Raw genomic sequence first — 20,147 nt, forward strand, 5'->3', positions numbered from 1 at the left:
CCTGCCCCCTCCAAGCGCCCCGGAGCCGCACCTCCCAACCTGTCGAGTCTGACCGTGCGGCTCCTCCTCCCCGCCCCCACTCCCCCAGGGTCCTCGACTGACTTCATCTTCATGAGACCAGATATTTTACAATCAGGAACATTCCTAGAGAACCAACACCGAAACCAAGGCTGACAAGAGATAAAGGCTCGGCTGTGCCGGCCAAGAGCTGCTTGGGAATGCGTCCAAGGCTTTGTCGTTTCTCCCATGCCAAGGGGACGGCTCACGGGCAGCGAGAAGCCTCTGTGCCTCGCTAAAACTCAACTCTGATCTCCACATTCCACCTACCAAGCAGGAACTGCAGTCTCTGAATCCAAAAGACATTTCCAAAAGTGGGACTTCATCTTGGTTTACAAGGGTAAGAGGAAAAAAATAAAATAAAGATAAGCCCTAAGGGGAGGGGAGGGATAAGGAAATCTTGTTAGGGTAATTCTCTCCTTTAGACTGTATTAGTAAAATGCACCTCCATTTCACAGGCATCTCAGGGAAGACCCTTCATAGGGTTCTGCTTTTCTCTCTACTCTATCTCCAGGGACCTCACCCACTGCCCTAAGGCCGACAAAGATAATTTAGTGTACCTCTTAGGTCTGAATTCATTCCTAAACTTGACTCAAATTTCTAATCACCTCTCTAAGAATCATCCAGACTTTGGACACCTTGACCTTAAAACATCCCAGTCAAGCTCATCCTCTTTGCCCTAAAACAGGTCTCTCTCATTTCCTTGTTTCCCAAATGCCTTCCAGGCAAGTAGTTTGAAAGCCTGGAAAGTGCCTTCTAATCTTCTCTCTTGCTCCATTTTTCAATAAGCCATCAAGGTACAGTCTCTCACTAGGAGCCCAAAACCTCAAGCACTGGTCTAGGCCTGCACTTAACTCAGACCACAGCAAGACCCCCAGCCCTGCCTCTGGCTTCTCCCGGCATATAAACCCGCCCGCCCACTCTCCACTGGCAGCCTCGTCTTCCAGAAGGCCAGCTTGGATCACAACAGCCTACCACTCCACAAACTTTCTAGGGCTCCAATCACTACCAAAATACCAACCTCGCAGCCTGACCTGCCGAGCCCTCCACGCGGGTGCTCCAACCACCTCTTCCCTGTGAACCCCCTAATTCACCATCTTTGGCAGGGAGGGAGCTCCACTGAGCTCCACTCACACACATCCTGGGCTTCTGCTCATTCGGATGTCCGCCTCCACGCCTTTGCTCGTACTGCTTCTTCCGGTCAAGCGTTCCTGCTCACCCCCTGGATGGGACTCTCAAAAGCCGCTCATTTAATCTGTTCATTTTCTCAGGAAACAGAGCCTCAGAGGCCTGGAACGACAGGCCTCCAGTCACAGGCCAGGCTGGACAGAGCCAGACCTCCCCCCTTCAGGGCTCTTTTTCTAGACCACACCAGGTCCCCGTGATTTGCTTTTAACAAGGATGAAATAGAGACTTCGGCTTGAAATGTCCTTATTAGACTAAAACCTCTAAGCCCACCAAATTAAAAAAAGAGCACAGTGCCCACATTTTTGTGACTTAGGGGATTTCTCTTAGACTCACAAGCCCCACTGGTTACACCCTCCAGTTTAACTGCTAATACCATGTGGATGTGAAGGACTCTGTTGCCCAGCCTGGGGTCTGCCCCAAGGGCTTGAGAGCAGACTCACCCTCTCCCACAAAGAAAGGAGCCGGCAGCACTCTACTGCCTGTTTATTCAATCAAGATTAAAGCAAAAAATTGTTACATCTACAGAGCCTCGAAAAGCTGCAGAGAGAGGTGCTCCAGGACACTATATACAGGCTTTTCTTAACACCTACATCCAAACCACATCTCTGGCTCCTTTTGAGAAGGACAACATTTAAGTTAACAGTGTACAATCGGTTCTGACTATGCCTGCTGATTAAAGTCAACAGGGAGACTGTCAAGTGGGATTTACTGCATTTGGAAAATTATTACCTCCGTGTACCAGAAGACTACTCAGAGGTTGAGCACCCCCCCCAGCCCACTGGACTGTGGGACTTCTGTGTAAGGACCACTGCACACACCCACCTTCCCCTCCGAGAGGTAGGAATTGTGTCTTTCTCATCTGTGTCCCAAGTGTCTGGCACAGAGAAGATGCACAATCAATGTGTGGTGACTGACACTGAACTTGAAAGAGCAGCTGTATTTCTTGGCCAAAAATATCTGGAAATACCACAGGACTCCCCTAAGTAGTGTGGTAACTGCAAAATAATGAATACAGTATCGTACGTATGCTTTGGTGGTCTAGCTCATTGAGCTCTTCCCTCTGGGGGAAAAGATCCAGAGATTACAATCTCAACTAGTTTAAACACTACAGAATTCATAGAAATCAAACTCTGGTACCATGTTCTTTCAGCTACCCTAAAATTGGGTGATACTGCCTTGACTGAAACTCCAGTGTACTCTAAATTCATACATTTTCAAATGTGGGAAGAGAATCCCTTCCATTCACCTAGAAACAGTAATATGGCTATTTTGGGAACTATAAGAGGGTTCTGACCATACCAAAAGCACTAGCAAACTTCATGCTCATTATACAATTAATCTGGTAATAATCAAACACAAGGGGCCACAAACTCATTCCTCATAAGCAGGTTTATGGTTTGTGTTTCTGAAGTCACATTTTACAAAATTAAAGCTCTAATATTTTAAATTTGGAAGCTTACATGTGTAAGAAAACAAAAAGCCTGACACAATAGAGACCATCACAATAGCATGTGTAACTGTCTCTAAGCAAATACTGTCTCAAAGATCTTACGATTTATTTTCACCTAATGACTGATTTCCTCTGGGTCCACCCTGTGAAAAGAACTTCCCAAAAATACTCATTTGGCTGAGTCTCTGCCTTCGGCGGGCCTACAGTTATGAACTCTGCTAAACAAATAAACTTCCTTCCTATTTTTAAAGTTTTCCAAAATTGGAGAATCTACATCTTTGGTTGGCACACTATTTCCTGGACTTTAACAGCCCTGACAGTGAAGAAATTCTTCGCGGTATTTTGAGAGATGAAAAGTACTTCAGAAACAGTGTGGCAGCTGCTCCCTACCTCTATTTTAGGGAAGGGGAAATCAAGGGAGAGTTGTGACCCTGGGTGAGGTCACACAGGCAGCTGGTGGCAGAGGCCTGTGTAATTCTCTCTGCCCCTCTATCCCCTTATCGGATCTAAATGACTTGTGGTCTGACGAAAGCATTTTGCTCTCGTTCTGTACTCGTGAACCACGGCTTATGTTTAATTCATTAAGAATGTGATAAAACAACAGGAAAAAGTCTCAGTATCATGCTGAGTACCAAGTGATGCAAAGAGCTGCAATGCGCTCTGGACTAAGAGTCAGAACACCTTGTTTCAATCTCAGCTGTGACTTTGGGGAAACCACTTCACCTCTGGAGGACCCAATGTTATCAACTTTCAAAAGAGGGAACAGAACTAATAAGCAACTGCAAAGGTCACCTCCACCCCCTAAATGCAATGAAGAAGATGACGGTGATGGCTCACTCTTATTAAGTGTTTAATCTCAGCCAGACATTGTTCTAAGTATGTTATGTGGATAAATCCTCAACGGCCTGGAAGATGGCTCTTATCCCCAATTTTAAGGATGAACAGATTCATGCACAAACAGAAGTGACGTGTCCAAGGTGGCATCTCCACTGGGACCAGATGGAAAGGGGATCTGTCCCAGGCCACTGGCTCCAGGGGCCCTCTCTTCCTTATCAGAGGTGGACAGTCTAAGATGACCACCCTGACTTGCAGTAAACAGAGACATTCCAAACTGAGAACAATCATCGTGATCACTCAACACGATGTTCTATGAGACCAAAGGCCCAGGGAAGTGTAACCTGAACTGTAAGTCAAGAAATTTAATGGAAACGTACGGCTACATCCACCCCATTGCCTAGACGAGCTCACCCTAAAGACTGCTTGACAGTTTACATTCACTCACCTCATCTCATGTGACACCCAAACAGGACTACGTGCTGGGCAGCAGGGCACAGATCACCACTCCCATGGCATCGAGCCAAGGCTAAACAGCAACACAGGCAAACCTGGGCCTCCAACCCATGCCTTTAACTTCCCGTCTGGTGTCCCGTCGCAGGCTGGAGGAGATGCCACTGTGGCAGGATGCTCTGGAATAATTCCTAACATAAAGAGCACTTTCCAGAGAAGCTGAATAACTACAAAACGGTTCCATGGTGCTTGCAAAAGAACATCAGATAATGAGTGATAATTCTCTAAAGCTCAAAACTCAAGTCAACAAGAAAACTGAAAACTCAGCCTCAAGGTCACCTCAAAACTGACCTCTTTCAGTCTTTCATTTAATTGCCCTAACGTTCCCCAATTTTGACCCATCTTCAATTATCTATTGGTGATTTTCCTCTCATTTCCTGTTTTCTTCCCTCCCTAACCAAGAACACCATGAAATTCGGGCATTCAAAAAATATGAGCTCCTTCTTGAATGGCTTCAATCTCATACACCTATTTTTAAAAGCAGCCAATTTGAACGTTTTTTACCTCTCACCAATGGGAGAAAAAAAAGTTCAGTCTTTCAGTGGGAAAGGGTATTTTTCTAAGTTCTGACCACCCTTGTTTCAAATCCTGGACATGTGTTGTAATCCACTTATTACAGAAGCAGCATAGGTACAACAGATAAAACATGAATTCAGAACCAGACAGTTCAAGCTTTAATCTTAATAGCTAAGACAAGTGACAAGTTGCCTAACTTCTGTGAACTTCAGTTTCTTCATACATCTTTCCCAAAAAAGGAGGGAAGGAATAATACCACTACTTCCAGGATTACTTGGAAGCTGACTACTCCCAAAACAATGGCTGGCACATATTAACTGCTCAAAAATGTAATCATCTCTTCCTTTCCACGGTTGCGTCAACACTATAAATCCACTCTGCAAGTGACATTTCTCTGAGAAAACTCACTCTCCCTTACTGGAGAAGAATAGATGTGGTGCACACACCTGCTTCATCTCCCACAGGATGAAGCAGTACTGGGGGAGCTATGTCACCACACTGGACTTTGGCAACTTGCACTCTCTTGAAATACTCAGGCCCTGGTTTCTTCCTACACACAGTTCACACAACTGCCAGGCCTCCCAGGCTCTTGAGCATTTATGACAATGACACCCTTCATGTGTCATGTCAGAGAATCTCCATCCACCCCCAACAGACTACTCACTTCATGCTTCTTTCCTTTGCCTTTTTCCTTGCAGGCCCCTTGACCTACTCTGAAATGCACATGCATAAAGTCAGGTGACTAAATAAAATATTCTTAACTACAACCTATTGATAGACATGCATACTTTTGATTTTAGTAAAATAATTTAGAGAGAAAAGTACAAGCAAATCAGCAAGGCAACATTAACAAGGTGTGCAAAACCCAGGGGTCTGGGACCTTGGGTTTAGTTCTGCCCCAACTAGCTATATCATCTATATTGTCACCTAATTGCCCTGAGTCTCAGTTTCCTCATGTAGAAAAGAGAATTATATTCTGGTTACACCAGAATGACCACCACGCCACAATTACCAACAGGTGTGTCCATGCCCTAGGGTGTGCTGGGATGAAACAAAGCGTTGCTCTTAATTCTGAATCTCCCTGTATCTGGGTAGTTTACTTAATGTGACATGCCGTCCTTAAGGGTTAAAAAATCATTCGTCTCAAAAGAAAGGCGAACAGAGTTAGAGAGCAACCCTGAATAATTCCAAAACATGCTAGAAAACTACCAAGAGTATATCCTAACTATTCTTTTTCATAATCTATCACATCGATGAGCTACAACTCAATCATCTTTCTTTAAAGACTTAGCTCAGGGTCTTCCCTGGTGGTCCAGTGGGAAAGACTCCGCACTCCCAATGCAGGGGACCCAGGTTTGATCCCTGGTAGGGGAACTAGATCCCGTACGCATGCCGCTACTAAGACCCGGCGTGGCCAAAACAAATAAATAAATAAATAAAGACTGAGTTCAGATATCCTCTCCTCTAAAGTCTCCCCAGACTCCCCGGCTGAGTGACCCCCTGTGTATACAACTGTATTACTGCACTAAATTAAATTATCTTCACAGGGGCCCTCTCCCTGATAAATTGCAAGCTGCTCAAAGGCTGAGCCTGTCCTACTCTTCTCTGGATCCACAGTGCTTACCACCACGCATTCAAAAAGAACCACGGACTTAAACTGCAAACTCAACCACATTTTAAATAGTTTACATTTGCAGATGCTCTTCATAATTTCTTAAGCAAATTTTTACATTATTTTATCTTAAAATAGGGCCTATAAAAAAAGAGATAAATACAGAACACATTATTAATTTTATAGGTGAGAAAGGCTCAGCAGTTAACTTAGCCCAGCTCAACCAAAGTGAACAAGCCCTGTGAGTCTAATCCCATCGTAACACGTGACAGATATAAAAATAATCTGCATAAGTACCAAAGGTCATGAAAACTAAGAAAATTCTTTTTCATCACATCTTTCTTATAAATCTAACAAACAGTATAGACTGCTGGTTCATCACTCTTCCAATAGCAAATACAGAGGTAACAGAAATAATGGAAAAATGAAAGGTACTTAAGTCTAGATTCACAAATATAACCAAATAATTTTTTCCTTTTCTATAACTTTTATAAATGTTCCTGAATACCAATACATACATTATGAAATAAGATTCAAAAAGACTAATTTATTATTTCTACTCTTTAAAAGTTATCAAAAGAAAGGAAGGGCTCCACATCACATATCATTAGGGAAATGCAAATTAAAGCAACAATGAGATACCGTTACACACCTATTCAAATGGCCAAAATCTGGAACACTGACAACATCAAATGCTGACGAGGATGTGGAGCAATAGGAACTCTCATTCATTGCTGGGAGAAACGCAAAAGGGTGCGGCCACTCCGGAAAACACTTTGGCAGCTTCTTACAAAGCTAAACTTACTCTCACCATATGATCCCACAATCATTCTCCCTGATGTTTACCCAAAGGAGTTGAAAGCATATGTCCACACAAAAACCCACACAAGGATGTTTATAGCAGCTTTATTCATAACAGTCAAAACTTGGAAGCAACTGAAATGTCCTTCTGTAGTTGAATAGATAAACTGTGGTCCATCCAGATGATGGGATATTATTCAGTGCTAAAAAGAAATGAGTGATCCAGCCATGAAAGGCACTGGAGAAACTTAAATGTACATTACTAAGTGAAGGAAGCCAATCTGAAAAGGATACATACTTTATGATTCCAACTATATGACATTCTGGAAAAGGCAAAACTATAAAGATCAGCAGTTGCCAGGGGTTGGAAGAAGGAAGGGATGAATAGGCAGAGCACAGAGAATTTTTAGGGCAGGGAAACTATTCGGTGTGATATTACAGATACATGCCATTACACATTTGTCCAAATGCATGGAATGTACAATGACAATAAAACACAGTGTAAAACATGGACTTTGGGTGATAATGATGTGTCAGTGCAAGTTCATCAATTGTGACTAATGTACCACACTGATTGGGGATACTGATGATAGGGGAGGCTCTTCCAAGTGTGGGAACCGAGGCTGCATGGGAAATCTCTGTACCTTCTGCTCAATTTTGCCATAAACCTAAAATTGCTCAAAAAATAAAGTCCATTTAAAAACAGAAAGGGGGCAGTTTGAGTCTATTTTTCAATAATAATCTGATGCCTAGTCTATTACGATATCCTAATGGTACTTGGGGCAAAGTTAAATATCCTGAAAAAGAGGAAAGGCCACCAAAGTATTTTTTAAATTTGATAAGCTGAATAGCTAATACCTAAAATGTTCAAATTTTTTAAACAGTGCAAGAGTATGCAATGCAAATTTTTCCTTTCACTCCTATTCTCCAAACACCCAATTTTCAAGGTTGTTGATTTTTTTTTTAAGCTTTATTTCATGGGACACTATTTCTACCATTGTCCTCCCAGACACAAGTGACTATTCTGAAATCATGGCATTTGTTCTAAAAAATATGAGCAGCTCCCATGTCTAATAGTAGGTATAACAGAAAATATTTAAACTGAGAACCTTGCTCCTCAAAGTGTGGTCCCCAGACTGGCAGCATTAGCATCATCACCTGTGAGCTTGTTGGAAATGCAGAATTTTGAGTTCCATCCCAGACCTACTAAAGTAGAACTACGTTTTAACAAGATGAAGCGATCTGTATGCACTGGTATACATGACAACGCCACCTCTGTTTTCATAGAGCTTACAGGCTAAGGAGGTAAAATATTCAAATAACTGCAACGAAGGATACACAGGATAGACGACGCAGCTACAAGAGTTTGGGGAGAGATCAGCTTTGGCCCCTAAGGGGTCTCCACTGCCCCAAGATAAAATGCCAGCTCCTGTGAAGGGGTCTGTGTGCCGTGCACACCCTCGTCCCAGCACATCCGTTCAGCTCACCCTCTGCTACCCCCTACAGCAGATTTCCTGCCAGCCTGACTAACAGCCCGTCACTGAGGTTCCTCAACACGCCTGCAGGCCTCTGCATGTGCTGCCCCGGCACACCCTGCCCCTCCCCGGCTACCTCCTCCTTGGCCACCTTCGGGAAGGGGCAGGAGCCCCTCCAGCCTCTCCCATGGCACAGCCCAGCTAGCTGATGTCTACCCTCCCCTGCCAGAGGAGCTCCTCCAGGGCAGAGGAAATGCCTAGGGGTTATTTTCTTCCCAGTTTAGTATGCTCATCCAATCGGTGAATGAAGGAACGAGAGATGCTTCAGGGAAGGGATGAAGACGAGAAGGGCTTAGTCAGTCAGAAATGGAAGATCACTGCAGAGGCACATTTAGGCTAAGATCGGATTAGCGAATCTGTCTCAGGAGAACAAACTATAATTTGCTTTTTTCTCATTATGAGATCTGCTCCAGGCAGTGTTCCGTTGTGGATTAGGTGGGGTTTCTACCCCTGCTTTTCTCCATTCTCTACTCGTAAAACCAACCTGTACCCGAATTACTGTCACTCTAAGCAACTCGAGCTCCCGAAGTGCAGAGAGAGGCTGCTGCCACTACCCAACAAGCACCCCACAGGAGCGCCGCTGAAATCCTGGTTGGGGCTACACCAGCTCCACTTAGCAGACGCAGCAAATTTTTCAAATTCAAGGAGTGGCTTGACTACGACAAGTTCTTCCCTCTTCATTCAACTCAAACATGTACTAATTAAAAGTAATATAAGTCTACAGACAAAAAAAAATGTTAATACATATTTTAAAATTTTCCATCACAACCTACGACACAACCTCAGCAACAAACCGACATCAGACTGACTTGAAGCAAGACAACAGAACTACCGCCTACATACTAGCTACAGGCAGATTCACACCTTCAGGAAGGCTGCTGTGCGCTAACAGGCAAAATAAGTCCAACTGGTCAGAGGCACCCAAGGTGGGCTGATCCAGTCTGCAGGAAACCTCAAAGGTAAGTAAATAAGCCCAAAGCCAGGACACAAGTGTGCCTGCAAGCTGTGGTTAGAGGCAGCTGAGCAAAGGACAAACTGTGCTTGTATTCAACACAGAAGAAGCAGTTGGTTACTCGGTCATTTGCACCAGCCTCAGACGCTGGGTCACAATCATTTCATATGTATCTGAGGTAGCACTACCACCTCCTGCCTGACCACACCAGCCTCCTAAGCGGTGCCCTTGGCTTCCACCCAAAGCAGACATCACTCCTCGCTTTCAAGCCCACAGCACTTACAAGCAAACCCCGCACAGTGCCTGCAGAGCCTGGCCCAGATCAGCCCTCCCCGACTCAGGGCCCAGCTCTCCGGGCCCAGCTCTCCGCGTTTCACCTGCCTTCTTCCTGCTGCTCTACCAGGCCCACCTCCAGGCCTGTTCCCTGCTGCTCCCTCCCCCCGGAACATCTTCAGGGCCCTCTCACCGCTCCGGTGAAATGCCACCTTCCTGCCACCCAGGCCCCACGCACTCTCAACCGAACCACCCTGCTAACTTCCCTTCCTAATACTCACCACCATCTGCAATTACCTTGCTTAGGCTGTTTCTTTCTTCACCGTCTCTCCCACCATCTCTCCCATGGCGTTCGAATTTGAACGCCATGAAAACAGGCACCTGGTCTGCCTGTTCACTGCTCAACTCCAGCTCCTCAAACAGTACCCGGCAAATAGTAGGTACTCAATAACTGTATCCGTGTTGAACACATTTGTTAAATAACTTGTTGAATGAATAATGGCTATAAAACCCATGTTTTAAGCAAAGCCAAAATATGAAAAACCTGGTTTTAGGTAAAATATTAATCAGTGATTGAGTACAAGTTTACAAAAGGACTCCTTCCCTAATGCATTTTTAAATATTTGGCTTAAAAAGCTTCAGTGTGCACATTTTTAAAATATTTATTTATTTGGCTGCGCCGGGTCTTGGTTGAGGCACGCGGGATCTTCGTTGCGGCATGTGGGATCTATTTCCCTGCCCGGGGATCAAACCCGGGCCCCCTGCATTGGGAGCACAAGTCTTAACCAGTGGACCATCAGGGAAGGCCCGCACATTTTTAAAAGATAAACCTTTGGCACAAAATGAACTAACTCCTTCAGGGCATGAACAGTGCCTGGTACACAGAAGGCACCCACTAAATATCTGCTGAATACATATGTAAGCACTGGAAAATAGCTTAATACGAGGCATGAGCTATATCAAACTGGACTTGGATTTGAGAACACAGTAAATTTAGCTATATTTAGGTCCCATTTTCCATTTCATCTGATAAACTGACATAGATATTTTTAAAATCCACTAATTTGAGATACTAGCAGTAATGTCAGCCATCATCTTTACAGGCGGGTGCAGATCCAAGGAAATTCAGAAAGTTACCTGGCAGTTCTGTTGCTGTTAGTCTTCACCAATACGTAAGTGGTGGCATAGAAACAATCAACAGAAATACTCAGAACCGCCAGGGATGTCTGTGGACTTAGTATTAAAATCACAAACCTTGAGAAACTTGTTTTTATTTATACACTGTAATCTACGTAAAAACTCCACTGTTGGGACTTCCCCGGTGGCGCAGTGGTTAAGAATCCGCCTGCCAATGCAGGGAACAGGGGTTCCCAGCCCTGGTCCGGGAAGATCCCACATGCCGCGAGGCAACTAAGCCTATGTGCCACGACTACCGAGCCCGCGCTCTAGAGCCCTCAAGCCACAACTACTGAGCCCACGTGCCACAACTACTGAAGCCCACGCGCCTAGAGCCCGTGCTCCCCAACAAGAGAAGCCACGGCAATGAGAAGCCCTCACACTGCAGTGAAGAGTAGCCCCCGCTTGCCACAACTAGAGAAAGCCCATGCGCAGCAACGAACACCCAACACAGCCATAAATAAATAGATAAATTTATTTAAAAAAAAAAACAGGGCTTCCCTGGTGGCGCAGTGGTTGAGAGTACGCCTGCCGATGCAGGGGACACGGGTTCGTGCCCCGGTCCAGAAAGATCCCACATTCCGCGGAGGGGCTGGGCCCGTGAGCCACGGCCGCTGAGCCTGCACGTCCGGAGCCTGTGCTCCTCAACGGGAGAGGCCATAACAGTGAGAGGCCCGCGTACCGCAAAAAAAAAAAAAACTCCAGTGTCCCCAGTGAAAGACTAATCAAGAAACCGCACCTCTATAAGCCTGGCCTCATTTTAATATAATGCACACCTGCCTTAATGTTCCAGGACACGTCTAATTTTAAAAAGTGTATCTTAATTTTTCCCTTAACAGATAATCTCTTTGAAATAAAATTCTTCCTTATTTTGGCTTTATTCTTACACCATGAAATTACATGTTCAGTATTCACACACTACTAATGCATCACCCAAGAAAAACAAGTTAATGTTCAGGTAACTACCTGCATCAAGTGACACCCACTCCCTTTCTTCCCTAACAGGTGTTGGGCTGCAGTTTACAAAGGTCAAAGCAGGAATTTGATGTGCAAGTGTTTGTGTGAGGTGTGTGCTCATATGCATTTCTGTGTTCTTGAAGGGTCATTCTAAAATCTAATATGAATGCACTTTGGGAGTATGCAGTTCTGTGTATTATCTGTGCCTCTTGTTTATACTTTTAAAATATTTCCTGGTCTAAAATGCAAAGTGTGTTAATGACTTGTCTCTGAACTGAACACCAAACAGCTTCCACAGAAAGCCACTCTTATAAGCTATAACCCCAAGAAATGAACTTTCAAAGAGTACCTTCATATTCTAAAAGCTCTCACAGAATAACACACTGTCTACAAAAATCAATTACAGGATGCAATTTACAATAGCACAACACCTAGAAAAAATGAAATACAAAAGAACTACACTTTTTAAAATTATGCTGACAACTGACATAACTTTACTGGAAAAACATTTCATAGTTTTTTGTTGTTGTTCTGTAGTTTAAACAAATTTGGAATAACATGATTCAGAACTCAGATCAAGTTATCAACATGTTCATTTTTTACATGAGCTTTTCAAAAGTACTGCCAGTTGCAGAAAGCTGACAATTCTTGATTTCTTTTTTAAGTAAGGCTTTGGCTTGCTGTTTTCACTGTCACCTCTGTAGGCCAATGTAAACAGAAGTCCACCTCACTCCTATAAGTGAAAAGGATCTTATTAAATATGTTTTAGGAAAGTAAATAAAACTATAAAACAGTACTAGCAGTAAGGTTTTCTTAGATTTACCTCTTGATTTTCGAATAAAACAACACAATGAGTCTATTTTTTTTCCTCCTTTTGGCCTTGCAGTGTATAACAAAAGGAGACTCAAATCCTCAACCGAGTAATATACACACCCTGAATTACTTTTTAAACTATATAACATTCTTGGGCTTCCCTGGTGGCGCAGTGGTTGAGAGTCCGCCTGCCGATGTAGGGGACACGGGTTCGTGCCCCGGTCCGGGAAGATCCCGCATGCCGCAGAGCAGCTAGGCCCGTGAGCCATGGCCGCTGAGCCTGCGCATCCGGAGCCTGTGCTCCGCAATGGGAAAGGCCACAACAGTGAGAGGCCCGTGTACCGATTAAAAAAAAAAAAAGTTATAAACTATATAACATTCTTAAATTTTAGCATTATTTATAAAAGCCAATTAGCTATCACTTCAAGCCAGAAAACCTGGGCATTATTAATTTTTCTTCAGTTCAAAACTACCTTATAACAACTCACAACCTGTTTGAAAGTCACTTCACTTTACTACTAGCTATGTCTAAGGGAGTGAAGATTCTGGTGAGAATGGGTAGTGCTCGTCTAGTAACTAGTGTTATCCGGTTTCTGTGTCTCCAGTTTATTACCACTTAAATGATAGGCAAAGCTTTATCTGTCTCATAAATAGGTATTTATAAAAATGTACTTTAACACTCTAAAAGCGCTGCATCATAACTAGAGATACCACCTAACTATTATTTGTAAAGGGTCACAGAACGGCTAACAGGTTCTCCCATTATGAGTTTATTGCTCAACCAACCTGCCATACACCAAGAGCGAGCTCTGCGAAGGGGCTGGCAAAGAGAGGAGCCCGTGGGGCGCAAGGAAGGTGCCCCATTAACCCGCCGACCTGTGGAAGCTTTGAGAGCTGCATCATTCAAAACACACAAACACCTGGTACTCCGGGAGGGTATTATTCTATTATTGCCCTCTCAAACTGATGAGAACTCTAGAAATCCACTCCAATCCCTTCGTTTTTGCGATAGCAGAATTGGCCCGGACACGTAAGGCTTAGTGATTCTGAAGGCGCCAACGTTTTGAAGATAAACTTTAAGGAAATAGAAAGAACTTACGTTTAAAATTCAGACTCCGTGCTCGCTTCGGCAGCACGTGTACTAAAATTCAGACTCCAAAACTTGCCCCTGGAAACCAGCGAGTTAAAAACAAAAGACAGACATCCTCTAAGCGCACCAAGTTCAGCCTTCGGGAATCCTCAGGGCACTATCCCAGACAACCGAGCACAAACCTGTACCCGGGAGGCTGACGCGCGAGGTCCCGCCGCCGAGAAACACCTCGCGGTGAATCCGCGGCGTGAGGGTGGGGGGACTTCGGGAGCCGGAGAAGCCCACCCGCCCTGCGTCGAGCCTCACTCTCCCCACCTGTGAAATGGGCGTGACGTCGCTGGCCCGTTCGCCCCACGGGGAAGAAAGGCTAATGAATGAGAACCACCTGGTGAACGGCCCGGGCCGCCTTGGCCGCTCTCCGGCAGCGGTCCTCAGGCAGCGGGGCGTCCTCGGGCAGCGGGGCGCCCCCGCCGCGGTCGGATTCCCCCCCAAGGCCGCGGGCGCTCTCCGTGCTCCGGACTCCCCGCGGCCCGACGGTTACCAAGGTTCCCCAAGCCGCGCCTGCCCGGACGCCGGCTCCCGGGCCGTCAGCTACCGTACAGGGCGCCGTCCCGACCCGGCCCCGACGCCGCCTACCTTGGCCACCCAGCTGAACAATGGTGACATCGCGGGCCGGGCGGAGGCTCGTCGCCCGCAGCTCCGGCTCACTCCCGCCGCCGGCCCGAGGGGCGGCGGGCAGCCGGGGGCGGGCTCGGGGCGCGGCGGGGCCCGGGCATGGCTCCCCCCGCAGCGGCAGCGGCGGCGGCGGCGGCGGCGGCGTCGGGCTCCTCCCCGCTCGTCACTGCCCCGAGAGGTCGCGCCCGCAGGGCTGCCCGGCCGAGAAAGGGAAGTGGGTGGGGAGAGTGGGGGAGGGAGCGGAGGGGAGGGAGCGCGGCCGACCCCGCCCCCACCCCGCCCACCCCCACGCTCGGCTCGCGGCGGGAAGTTGGGACCCGCGGGGGTCGCCCTCCTCCGGGACGCCCCCGGCTGCGCGGCTACTGGGGGAGGAGTCGTAAGCCCTAAGGGCTAGGGACGCGGCTTTCTAGGCCTCTGGGGTCCGTTTCGCCCAAGTTTCAGAAAACTAAGAATTCCTCTCCTTGAGGTTCGGTAAAAGCCCCAGAGTTGGAGCGAACACAAAGCCCGCCCAGCGTTCCAGGGTTTACTGTCGCCCCCGCAGCGTTTCTTCCTAAACGCTCCGGATTGCTGGTAACAAAAGGGCTAGTGTTCCCCTAACTCCTAATACCTTTATATAATCAAAGGTGGTTTTCTTGGAGCCAGAAAACTCAGCTGTTGAGACTAGAAAAGGGGCGGTGGAAAAAGAACCTTCAGTTCCTGCCAGCTGGGAGGTTTCAGCAACGTGAGAAATGTTGGTTTCACCAGTTTTCTTCTCTCCCAAGGCAAGATGATAAGCAGTGTAGTCAGTTTATAGCTACAGAGGTTAAGCTGAGTTTCGAACTCAGACACCCAAGAGTTGCACTTTGGAAAAATAAAAAAAGGCCAAAGGACACATTAATAACCAATGTGTCATGTGGGAGCCACTCACTGAGTTCCTCAAGCCAAATAGCCACCCTAACCCCATAATTTTGCTTCTTTCCTCTTGTCATATTAATTGTGCCTTATCTTCATGACAGGCCAGTAGGACATTTTAATGAAGTTCCCCAAATGCCTGGCATCTGAGTTAGGTGGGTATATTCGTTATCTATTGCTACATAACAAATTACCCCAAAACTATGAAGCTGGAAACAACTGTTTCTGTGGGTCAAAAATCCGGGGAGTATCTTAGCTGGTCCCTCTGACTCAAGGTCTGTTAGCCGGGGCTGCAGTCATCTCAAGACTGTGACTGAAGGACCCACTTTCAAGCTCATGGTTGTTCCCAGGATTCAGTTCCTTGCAGGCTCTTGGACTTAAGGCCTCAGTTTCTTCCTGCAGCATGTGGATCTCCCCGTAGGGCTGCTCACAATATGGCAGCCTGCATCCCCTAGCACAAGTGATCCAAGAAAAAGCACGTGTCCAAGAAGGAAGTCAATGGTTTTATAAACTAATCTCAGAAGTGACATCCCAAGACTTCTGCCACATTCAGTCTAGTCCACACTCAAGGTGAGGGAATTACACAAGGACATAAATACCAAGAGAGGACCATGGTGGAGGGAGGGGTGTCATCTTTTTTTCTCCTCCCAGGTAGGGTACATGGGAACAAGATAAATGATAAAGGCATGGTGAAAGTCAAGAGTGATAGCATTCTAACAAAGCCTACCTGGGTACTCGAAAAGGGCCTTCAGAGCATCTTAGGGAAGTGCTATTCTTTCATTCTTTTCAGCAGTGATGTTCCCAAAAGAAATTAAGAGGTGGAAAATGGGAGTGCATTTTCAGCCATTTAACCAAATCTTTCTCTGTTATCACATTACTTCCCCAAGCAAGCGGAAAAGATAGAGGCTGAGAGCTCCATCAAAGTAAGAGCCTTTATGGCCACTACAGCCTCGCTACTCAAAGTGTGATTCATGGACCAGCTGCCTTGGCATCACCTGGCAATTGTTAGAAGTGCAGACTCTCAGACCCTGCCCTAATATCCCGTCCTACGGAGTCAGAACCTTCATTTTACCATGACTTCAGGTGGCTAGGATATACATAAAGTTTGAAATGCACTAGTATATGAGATCCACTGACACTGGCCTTAAAACAATGTAACAGACCAACAGCCCCTTGAGAGAACAGCTAAAACTGTCCTTCGTCCTTGCGATGGCGTGAACTAGCTCAGCAGAGGGAGACCTGGAGAACTACGGGGAAGCAACACCATTGTGATGGGAGTGGCTGGGCAGCTGAGGACCAGGCATGATAAGCTGGATGGTTGACAAATGTCATCACACACCATCACTCCAATCCCTAGCCTGAGCTCTACGAAAATGCCCAGGACTGAGAAGCAACTCAGGGGAAAGGATGAGGGGAACCCGAAATGGACTACAGAAACCTGAATTACCTCCAACTGACCGAGATAAACTTTCTACTTCTTCAGCAGGAGGTAAGAAGGCAAAAAAGAAAAATTACATTAAATTTAGAAGGAAAATTGCACTTCTTGCACACACAAAAAAAGGTTAAGACTAAATCCTGAATATGACACTTAAAATATGACAGGTGAAGTAGGGACATCCAGGCTTCATTGTTTTAACCTGGACCCCTGGACTTCCCTGGTGGCACAGTGGTTAAGAATCCTCCTGCCAATGCAGAGGACACGGGTTTGAGCCCTGGTCTGGGAAGATCCCACATGCCGCGGAGCAACTAAGCCTGTGTGCCACAACTACTGAACCTGCGCTCTAGAGCCCGCGAGCCACAACTACAGAGCCCATGTGCCACAACTACTGAAGCCTGTGCACCTAGAGCCTGTGCTCCACAACAAGAGAAGCCACTGCAATGGCCGCAATGAAGAGTAACCCACGCTCGTCGCAATTAGAGAAAACCCGGCGTACAGCTATGAAGACCCAATGCAGCCAAAAATTAATTAATTAATTATTAAATAACTAAACCTGGACCCAATTCTCCATGTATATACACATCAGTGTGGAGTCTCCTGCAGTTTCTGGTTTGCACTTGCCTAAACCTTACATGATTTTAGACTAAGGTCTCCATCTCCATCTGCTCCAGGTCTCCCTGCCTGATCTGGGCAGAATCACTCATTTAATGGGAAAGTAAGAACCTTTCGAGTGGGTGGACTTGATAGTAACGTATGGGGCTCTAACACTAAATATTACATGAAAGTTCTTCATTCCCTGCCAACATGTAGCTTGCCAACAGAAATTCTATTGTAATCTGGAAGTTCATTAAAGGGAAACTTTTACATCAGACAATCTAACAGATCTCACATTCAAAACAATTTTCCTTAAAATCTATTTCTCCCATCTGAAAAATGTATCCTTCTCTAAGAAACTGTATATTTCCCCAGGGAAGGACTGTACGTAGAGGGGGCATGGGTAATTTTCAATAGCTCCCCATTGATTCTTTTTCAGCCAGCATCAAGAACGCTTACAGACAGAATAATCATTGCTCAAAGATGCTGATGGCTCCCAGCCCTGATTTTCTATCAGAGTTACCTGTGATGACAAGGTGAGTGGGTGAGGAAGGAGGGCAGATGATATGGCTGCTCTGTGGCAGGGTGGAATGCTCAGAGACCTCAAAGAGCAGGTAGGTCATATAAATGTGTGCAGAGGGCCAGGTGTGAGACAATAAGGAATGAATGAACTGTGGCATCTTGGAGAATGCATGCTCAATTATTAAAACACTCCACCCAGCCAAGCAAAATGTGTGAGCTTGGAGGAGTGTGTATTGTGTGTGTGTGTGTGTGTGTGTGTGTGTGTGTGTGTGTGTGAGAGAGAGAGAGAGAGAGAGAGAGAGAGAGATTCTGATTATCAGCCAGGATTGAGAACCACTTGCATAGTTCTAGATCCCTTGTTTAAAAAAAAAAAAAAACAGCTGCTCTGTGGAGAGCAATAGGCCTATCTGAATAGGACTGCAGAGATCTAAATAAGTAGGATCTACAGAAAATCTGAGACTAAGTAACTTTAAAAGGAAGCTTTAATGTCTCACCATCAGTTTTCCTGAGACATTAAAGGAGGACTAAAAAGGGGGGTCAACCCAGGAACTGGAAGAGGTGCTCATCTACTAAGCCTGACCATAACTCCCAAATAAATCTGACACTCCTGCCCTTCTGTGTTCCTCCTTTGAAGAGGAGCAAGGGTCAAGAACAGTAATACCTCCTGAGAGTTCAGGAGATGCTGACAGGCTGCTCTCCACCAACTGAAATGTGGAGGGCGCAGAGGTAGGAAGCATGACCTCACTCTGCAGCCTGTTCCTCCCCACCACAAGACCTGGTTAAAAATAGAACCATTGTGACACCAACTCCACAAGGAAACTGGACTTGGTTTCAAGTGAATCACAACCACTTGGTAACTAGGATTCTAACAGCAGTTACAATGTGTTTTGTTTTGGCTTTTCTTCCCACATCACCATGCTATTCTGGGACACCAGCTAAATGTCCTACAATTCAACTCAATTCTGACACTATCTACCTGGAGATTGTATCAGATCCCAAAGAATATGGGCTCAATCCTACAAGACTGCCCTCCCTCCCAACTTCAGACACCAATCCCAAGTCCAGGGTGTCACCTGTGCCTCTGACCAACTGGTTCCAACGACCCCATCCTTGGCCTCAATTAATTTGCTAGAGTAGCTCACAGAACTCAGGGAAACATTTTACTTACTAGATCACCAGTTTATTATAAAAGGATATAACTCAGGAACAGCAGAATGAAAGATGCACAGGGCAAGTTATGGGGAACAAGGTGCGGCGGGGGGAACATGCTCTTTCTCAAATACCTCTCCTCAAATCCACCTGTTTACCAACCCCAAAGCTCTCCAAACCCCATCCTTTTGGGTTTTTATGGAGGCTTCATACATAGGCATGATTGATTACATCATTGGCCTTTGGCAATTGAACTCACTCTCCTGCCCCTCTCCCTTCCTCCGAGTTCAGGGGGTGGGACTGAAGGTTTCAACCCTCTAATCACAAGGTTGGTTCCCCTAGCAACCAACCTGCATGCTAAAGAGACCTAGGGGCTTTCCAAAAGTCAACTGATTAACATAACAAAAGACACCTCCATTGTTCTCTTCGCAGGAAATTCCAAGGGTTTTAGGAGCTCTGTTCGGGGGAAAGGGGGACAAAGCCCAAAAAATATATTTCCTGTTATAAATCACGATATCACAGCAACTGATCAAGAATCTACTCAGCTCGTGAATATTCATTAGCACCTATTGTGTAAAGCAAACACGTGTCCTAGCAAGGAATAGCAAAGATGATCATCCCTGAAGCATAGGCACATAGCGTAGCAGGGAAGAGTGAAAAGTGCCAAGAGAAGGGCCCAGGTGAAGCTCCACCGAGTCCCAGAGGAACGAAAGATAACTTCCGGCTGCAAAGGAAGGGCCAGCATCCTGGCTGGAAGACATCAGGACTTTTACAGATGGAGATGAGGGAGCGGGGTTTCCAGGAAGAAGGACCAGCTGGCAGGAAGGATTGGTGCTCATCTCTGAAAATCAGGCCTTACCAGGACAGATAGAATAGAAATCGAGCTCACATTGCAGAGAGAGCATTTTAGTAAATGGTAGTTTGGGGGTGTGCAGTCATCCTCACTGGCCTAAAAATTTGTTTCCAGAAAAAAAATATATTTTTAAATATTTATTTATTTATTTGGTTGCACCGGGTCTTAGTTGCAGCAGGCAGGCTCCTCAGCTGTGTCATGAGAACTCTTAGTTGCGGCACGCACGTGGGATCTAGTTCCCTTACCAGGGTTCGAACC

At 45.9% G+C, this 20,147-nt stretch overlaps 1 protein-coding gene across 5 annotated transcripts in view; it reads right to left on the reverse strand.

Annotated features, from left to right (window-relative positions):
• TBC1D1 (TBC1 domain family member 1) overlaps positions 1 to 20,147 on the reverse strand; it is a 215,191-nt gene that overhangs the window by 128,165 nt on the left and 66,879 nt on the right. The window contains exon 1 of one of the 5 annotated variants that reach the window (XM_060012707.1): positions 14,404 to 14,578. The exons of the other annotated variants lie outside the window; for them this stretch is intronic. Coding sequence (XP_059868690.1) covers positions 14,404 to 14,433 — 30 coding nt within the window. The 5' untranslated portion in view covers positions 14,434 to 14,578. Of the gene's footprint in view, positions 1 to 14,403; positions 14,579 to 20,147 lie in introns of those variants that run through there. 5 annotated transcript variants of the gene reach the window in all.

This window comes from Delphinus delphis, chromosome 5 (genome assembly GCF_949987515.2).
Source record: "Delphinus delphis chromosome 5, mDelDel1.2, whole genome shotgun sequence".
NCBI classification, from domain to species: domain Eukaryota; kingdom Metazoa; phylum Chordata; class Mammalia; order Artiodactyla; family Delphinidae; genus Delphinus; species Delphinus delphis.